General features: G+C 60.9%; 1 protein-coding gene across 2 annotated transcripts in view; it reads left to right on the top strand.

Moving 5' to 3' along the window:
- The window catches only part of LOC113215418 (endothelial transcription factor GATA-2), a 124,887-nt gene that overhangs the window by 103,515 nt on the left and 13,745 nt on the right, over window positions 1–7,627 (top strand). For both annotated transcript variants that reach the window (XM_052269439.1, XM_052269437.1), the window contains exon 5: window positions 2,445–2,579. In XM_052269439.1, the coding sequence (XP_052125399.1) occupies window positions 2,445–2,579 (135 nt within the window). The remainder of the gene's footprint in view (window positions 1–2,444; window positions 2,580–7,627) is intronic.

Here is a 7,627-nt window from a genome sequence, read left to right as displayed (position 1 = left end):
GCCGCGGCGGGGCGGAGCGCGCGCGCTCGCCTCTGACCGACCCGCGAGTGGCGAGCGGCGCCATCTAGTGGCCCCCGCGCGCAGCTCGGCCCCGCCGGCCCCGCCCCACCACGACTCGCCGCGGCCGCGCGCCCTCCCCTCTCTCCCCTGTCTCTTTTCCCATCTCTCTCTCGCTCGCCGTTCGCAATTTTATTGATAGCAAGTGGGATGCTATATCGGCGTCCCTCTCTCTCGACCAGCCGGTGTGATTACCGTGCAGACGAACGTGCGATAAGCAGCCGGCATCATTGCGACTGCACAACCTGCTGCAGGCAGAGCTACGGACCTGCCTACTTATGGACGAGCTTGTTTCCTTGCCATTTATTTATTTATTTTTCCCTGGCAAATCCACCGCGCTACGCCACGCCTCGCCCTGGCGGCCGGACCACCCCTCCAGGCGCGCACGCGCCGCCACTGCACCCCCGCCCCGCAGCCGCCCCTTATCTCGCAGCTCTCAGCGGTCGCGACTTGACACAGTGAACGATGGTCTGTGTGTGTGTGTGTGTGTGTGTGTGTGTGCGATTTTTATCTTTCCGTTCCATTTTTCCTGGTCTCTTTATTTACTTTAGGGGGATGGCGAGGACGTGCCCGGGGTGCGCTGCCCGCTCCCGTCGCCAGTTTGTGTTGATGTGCGTGTGTGAGAGAGAGAGAAAGAAAGGGCGACGGAGAGGGAACGGTGGGGGTTGGAGAGGGTAGCGCGAGTGAGAGGCGGTGAAGGGTCGGCCGCTGTGTGTCCTCGCGGCTCCGGTCGCGCACGCGAGTCACTTGCGCCGCGTCCTCTCCCTTCCCGCCGCTGCTGCTGGTCCCGCCGCCTGCTCTTCCTTCTCCCCTTCTAACATATTTCATGCTGCTGTTGCTGCTGGCCGGGCCGGCCTGCCTGCGCCTCTGATTGGAAACGAACGGAACCTTTTAATTGGTTTGATCGCCGCCGAGCTGCGGCCGTGCTGCGGCACACCGGGCCGAGACGACCTTCCCGCCGCGGCAACGGCCTCCCCCCCCCCCCTCTCCCCGCGTTCTCCCTTGGAATGGCTCATGATTTGGTCACGATGGTGTGGGGCAGGACGGGGCGGGGGACCTGGACCACGAGAGCGTGCGCCTCCTGTCGAATGACGCTGCTGGCGTCCGTCCGTCAAAAAAGCTTCAAATTTAACTAGAGTCTGTTCCCTCATCACCACAACTTGTACATATTACGTTCGTCGCGTCCTCCTCGGATGGTGTTTTGGTCTCAATTTTCGGTGTTATTCTAATGATTTGGTCGTCAACATTGTAAACGAGAACCGGAAGCAGTTTGAAATTTGGCGTGGGTGGGGCGCGTTGTGGCGATATTTACCTCGACACTCCCACCCGTTCCCATGCTGAGATGAGTCAGAGCTTATTAATACCGACGGCAGAGGGGGAGGGGACCTACCGGGTGAAGGCTATCGATACTGTTTAATTCGGTTCACATCGTCGTCTGATTAAAAACGCTGAGAGGGAGAGGAAAAAAAAAGCTTAAGCAGGATGAGGAAGGAGGATGAAGCGAGGATGAGGAGGAAGGAGGGGATTTTGGTACGTAAAGTAGAAACTCGTGAAGTGGGCTTGTACTTTGCGCCTTTAATAAGCACGCTTGTGCTAATTAGAAAAGTAATGGCGCGTGGAGCAAAATCGGGGTAAGTGACTTGGCACGGCCATTTTGCCTCGGAACAGGCCAGCTTGCGGCCGTAGCCGAGCTGACGCGCGAAAAACCTGTTCAAAGGGAACTCGTCCTTGCAATTGGCCGGGTTTGAACAAGGTGGGAACAGAGTCGCCTCGCTATATCGCGTTGGCATGTGTGTTTTGTTCTGATGGAGTCAACGCGTGTGTTCAAGTCAGCTGACAGATGAGTCATCTCTCTGGGAAAGCTCGCTGGCCAGTCCAACCGGAGCCCTGCTGGGGGCGGGGACATTCACACACACACACACACACACACACACACACGGCAGCATCTGGTCTGGGCGGGCCAATGTCGTATATAAAGTAGTGAAGGCGATTACGCTTTTAAATACAGGCGCTCTCTCTCTCTTCTCCGAGGGAGTCGTGCACTCCGGCGTGACCTAACGCGTATGGCTGACACCTCCAATCACGGGCCGATTATTACACAGGAAGTGGTTAGGCCCTCGGAGCCCAACTACTCATCACCTGTTGTGAGGGTCCCAGCCCCGGGGCGGGCTCTGGCCATGTGGTGGGTGAGTAATGCCCCGGATATTGACGGGCGCGCACTTACTTTGCACCCGTGGGTTCAAAACTGTGAATACCCGACTTTGGAGGTCCCCCTTCTATTTTTTTTTATCAAGTTTGCCGGACTTTGTGGAGTTGTGATCAGGTGTGATTGCAAAGTTGTCTTCCTCAGGTGTGATATTTGTCTTTTTCCCGTGCTGTCCCAACAGTCGCTGCAGTCGGCCGCGCGCCGGGCGGGCACCTCCTGCGCCAACTGCAAGACCACCACCACCACGCTGTGGCGCCGCAACCAGAACGGCGAGCCCGTGTGCAACGCGTGCGGACTCTACTACAAGCTGCATAACGTGAGTATTTTTTGTTTTGTGTTTACTCTTGTTCCCATTCTCTCTACCGTTTTGTCGTCCCCGCTCGAGGGGCTGCTGCTGCCGAGTCGTTTCGCGCTCCGGCGGGGTCAAAGCCCCGCTCTCGGACGGCGTACGGGACGAGCCCGGGGGATTTGGAAAGTGACTCGGGGGCCTGCGCTCCCCGTCCCATTCCGGCGCGCCGGAGGGTTGGCGATGAAGTGGAAGACGCGCTCCTCCAGGAGCAGCTGACCGAGGCCCGGCCGGCCAGCGCCCTGCCTGCGGCTAATCCCAAAGTGATTGCTCACACTTGATTGGAGACGCTCTGGTCCGCGGCGCGCCGGCCGCGCTCCCCCTCGGGTGGCACCAAAACAAATGATTGTCACGGGTCGGCGGACCGATCGAGGCGCGGCGCAGAGCGGGAGGACGTCCGCCGGCCCGGATGTCTCCGCTGAATCCATTGGCCGATTTGCTGGACCGGATTTCTTCGAGTGCAGCCAGCAGCAGCTTCTACGCGCTGTTTTTTATTGTTTACCCTCCCCGTCGACTGTAGGCTTTTTACTCTTCGATTAGATCCGTTTCTTTTTCGCGCGCTTTCGCATGATCACGCGCGCGCAAATGCCCCTCTGTTTTTACGAGACCTGGAAATTTGCTTTCTCTGCCGCTTTTCTAAGGGTTTCGCGCTCTTGCCCGCGCGCGCAAGAGAGAGAGAGAGGCTGTTCCTCAACCCTTCCACCGCCCCTCCTCTGTCCTTGTCCCTCGGCGCCCGCGTCTTTCTCCGTCTCTCTCGCTCCCGCACGCGCGATGCTTATCTTTACGAGCCGCCCTTCGGATCATGAGAAAGCCGCGCGCAAGAGTGGCGTGAATAACCGTTGTTCGGAATGCTGCGCGCCGGGGCTGCGCCGGGGCTGCGCCGGGGCTGCGCTGGCCAGGCCCTCCTGCGCTCTCCTTGCCATCCCTCCGCGTTTAGTGACTCTACTTCCTCGGCGACACCCTCCGGCCTGCTCCCTCTCTCCCTCTATCTGCCTCACCTAGCCGTCCGTGCGTGACGCGGGCCCCGGGCGCGCGGCCGCTCCGCCGGTGCGTCGCGAAGATAACGCGCCGAAAGTCCTCGCAGAACGGGACCCGCGCCGCGCGCCGCCGGGAGTGGAGCAGCGCGGAGGTTTGATTGCCCCCGGATGCCTCAGATTTAGAACTCTGCTGCCGCGCGTCCAGCTCGGCTCAGCTCAGCTGTGTCGACGACGACGACGATGACGACGACGACGACGGCGAAGATGTTGATCATAATCGCCGCGCGCCGCAAGAGACCGCTCGAAAAACGAAAAGCGTGAAAAAATAACTCCGACTCTCCCTTCCTCCCTCCCTTGTACACCTGTTGAGATGGGCTATCGCCCGGGCGAGGGAAGCGGAGTTCTGACGAGGAGTGCCCGAGAGCAGGCGGGGTGGGCCTCGGGGAGGGACCGGACCAGCGACACACGTGCAGTGTCCTTCCCTCGGTGCATCGGACGTGTCGTGGACGTGTCGCCCGTCACTGTCCATTGCGTCCCGTTAGCGGGCCGGCCGAGGCCGTTTGGGCGACGTGCGGCGCGTGGAGGGCACGGCCGAGGCCAGCAGCGCGCCGCCTACGTGCCGGGCGGGTGGTGGTGGGTGGGGTCAGCCGGGGTCACCCGAAGAGTCACCTCATCCCTGACAGTTTGAAACGCTCCCCACGCACCGGCCGCCCTCCCAGTCAGCTGAGCAAGTTCAACGAGGAGCGCTCTGCTCAAAGGGCGCGGCTCGGGCGCGCGCGAGACAGTCGCCGGCGCCAGCGCGGCTTGTGAGCCGGCTGGGCCGAGCTCAGCCGCCCCCCAAATCCCATAATGCTCTCGGTGCAGTTGGGCCGCGCGCTTCCGCCTGGGTTGGCGGGCCCGGCCGGGGCAGGCGCCATGGGAACACTGCTGTTCTCTGCAGCTCTGCTACTTACAAACCAAAACCTTCTCTCCTCTCCTTGGCCCGCTGGTCCCGGGGTCCCCCCGGTCGGTCCCCCCGCGCTAATCTTGATGGACCCTATTGAGCATGCAGGGCGGTGCCGCCGCCTCCTCGGCATATTATAGCAAAACGCCTTTGTCGCAATGGCGATGCACAAAGCCGCTACCCTGTGTGTCACAAAAACGCGTACCGAAGGAGGGGACCTGGGGATCACATCGCGACCCACTCGACGAGCACAAAAGGACCGCGGCCGTTTAAAAGTGCGGCACAAAGTATCGATTACCGAAGCAATGATACAGTTTATTTTGATTGAGGCCGCCCCGCCCAGCCCCGCCCCGCCCCGTCAGAGCAGCGGATGGTGCTGCAAGCACGGAGGGAGCGGAGGACTTCCGTCTCTCTGCACTGGCGCGACACTGTCGGCTCTCGCCCCACCCTCCCCTCTAGCCGGACGGAAAGGCGAATGTGTCCACCCATTGCATTTTCGGGGGGTTTGAAGGAGGCGGGGATGTGGTCGTGATCATAGCCCCGCAGGGATTTGCCACAAACGTATGTATGCGTGTGTTGTTGTGAATGCAGTTTCCCTCTTCCTGTCAACGGCTCCGGCTGCTGTGTGCGTGTCGGTCCGTCAGTCCCGGGTGCAGCGTATCACGGGAGCGCTCCTGTCAGGGGCGGAGCGGGTATCACGCGTCCGGCCCGTACCGCCGCCGCCCCCGCCGCCCCCGCCCGCCACCCGATACGCTTGTGGCCCGGGCCCTGGCACCGCCGCGGGGCGGGCATGCGGCATGTCGGAGCGTCGACGACGCGTACGTCAGGTTTGTGCGGCGGGGGCGGAGGGGGCGGCTGTTTGGGGTAAACAAACCCCTTACGCGTACACTTACTACTTCGGAGTGTGTCGTGTGTCGTCGTGAAGAAAGTACCTCCTCTCTGCCGTGAGAAGCACACCACCACATGTGTGAGTGAACGACCCCTCCCTTATGGTAATTGGATTATTCATGCCGATTGGCGCATACGTACGCCGGTGGGGCATATCGCTCGAGCGCGTCCCCCCTCCCCGTCGCGACTTTCTCCCGGTCGCACTCCCCCATTGAGGTGCCATTATAGAACGTATGTCCACTGGCGCACTGCCAGGCGGACCATAGACCATGGTGCGTAATGATTCCTCTGAGTGTGTCTATGTCTGTGGGGAAAGGGGGGGGGGCGAACGTGTTGTGTGTGATTTCAGAGATCGTCTATCTAAAGAGCTTCCCTCCCTCTCGCGAAGCAAAACTTTCGCAATTCCGAATCACACTTTTCCTACCTTGACGATATGTTTTTTGGTCTTGGGAGTGGAAGGAGAGGGTGCTCTTGCCGCGTCGCCGTTATCGTCCAGCTGCTCCAGCTTCTGCTCGGCCCTTTTGCGGTGCACTGACGCGGACTCTCACACACACAGGCGCATACCGTAGGGTAGAGGGAGAGAGTGGTTGTCACCCGGCTCTACAGGGGCCATAGACGCCCCACGGTTCGCCAAAGTAACTTACTCAACTCTGTAAAGAGACGCTCAAGTGGCGAGGAGGCCGGAGCCCCCCGGGTGGCTGCTGTGGGTGCATCCTGAGAAATGTTTTTATACCGGGCCGTCCCATTGTGCTTGCTCGCCCGGCCCGCCCCGGGTCTCTGCACCCAGGTGACACACTCTCTGTCTCCTGCTCTCTTGTCGTGTGTGAGCTTTTTTCCCCTCCTCTTTTCGTTGAGCGTTATTTTAAAGGAGAGGGCAAACCTTTTATCACGTTTCAAGGTGGTTGGTGGGTGCCGTAGGATGTTGGTATGGTGCTGTGGGGCCCAATCGTTTTATATTGTTGCATGTTTATTATAACATAAATCTTGGCGAGCGCGCTGTGCTTTCTGTGAGGAGGGGGTCTTTTTGTCGCCGGCGAAGGAGGTCGATCGGCCGGCGCGCGGCTGAGATGCAGCAGGGAGGGAGGCAGCGGTTGCCCCCGCGACCTCCGCGCTCCTCCCGCCCGCCGACTGGGCCGGGCGGGCAGCTCATCCGTCAGCCGGTTGCATTTGCTAATGATCTAATTAATTTGACTCGCTGCTGGGGCAGAGCGAGCGAGCGTCGTCATGTGGCGGCGATGCGCCCGGCGCGTGGGAGGGAGAGAGACGGCCAGGACGGCGACGTCTGCGTACACGACGACGACGGGGATAGAAAAACTCGCGGTTTAGACCTTTCTCCCCACCGCGCCGCTCCCCTCGGGGGAAGGAAGGCGCCGGGGCCTCGACGGGGTCATTTAACCTCGACAGTGGCGTCGTTGTTGGGTGTCGTCGGGCCGACGGCGTCGGGGTGGCGGGCGTCGCGGCGCTGCGTTAGGCCCTAGCGGAGCGTGGCTGTGGGCGCTGAGGTTTGGGTGAATGGCCAGCAGGGCGTCGCATGCGATCTGGTTCCCCTCTCACTTTCGCCCGCTCGCCCGTCACGCTCACACGCTTCAATTGATCCGATTTGGGAAGGTGACCGTCCCGGCTCGGCCCGCTGCGGCCGCGGACTGGCTCGCCGGCGGGAATGAGATTTTGACGTAAGAGCTGATGACTTATTGAGTCCCACGGTCGCGCCTCGCCGGCCTTGGACACGTTGCGGTTCCATCATCCGACGGAATCAGGGCGGCCCGTGGCAAGCGCGGCGTCTAGCAGCGGAACACGTTATTGGGACATTGCTTTTCCAGAACCTTAATTTGAACAGCGGGGTTGTAGGTGTGAATTTTTATTTTTAAAAAATTCGTCAGTTTCTTTTATTTATGTGGGGATTTACCGGTACTGGGGCACCGTAGGGCACACCGCAGGAGGACGAACGTTCCGACGCACTTCCTGCCTGTTTCTTCCCCTCCCCCGCTTGGCGCCAGGCGCCACACTCTCCCCCCCCCCTTCTTTTCCCAACCCCTTCCCCTCCTGATCCTAATCCCGCGCTCTGCCTAATCGCGCGCCAATTACAAACGCAGGTGGTGTCCGATTTCGGCCGAGATGGCGATCGGGCAGGCGATGACGATCTATCTCTCCTCTGTCGCTAATCAGATCGCGGCCCGAGTCGCTGGCGGCCGGCGAGGCGCGGAGCGGAG

The sequence above is a fragment of the Frankliniella occidentalis genome, unplaced genomic scaffold (genome assembly GCF_000697945.3).
Source record: "Frankliniella occidentalis isolate FOCC.00 unplaced genomic scaffold, Focc_3.1 Scaffold92, whole genome shotgun sequence".
In the NCBI taxonomy this organism is placed as follows: Eukaryota; Metazoa; Arthropoda; class Insecta; order Thysanoptera; family Thripidae; genus Frankliniella; species Frankliniella occidentalis.
Note: the sequence above shows the minus strand (reverse complement) of the source record. Positions and strands in the feature narration are given on the sequence as shown.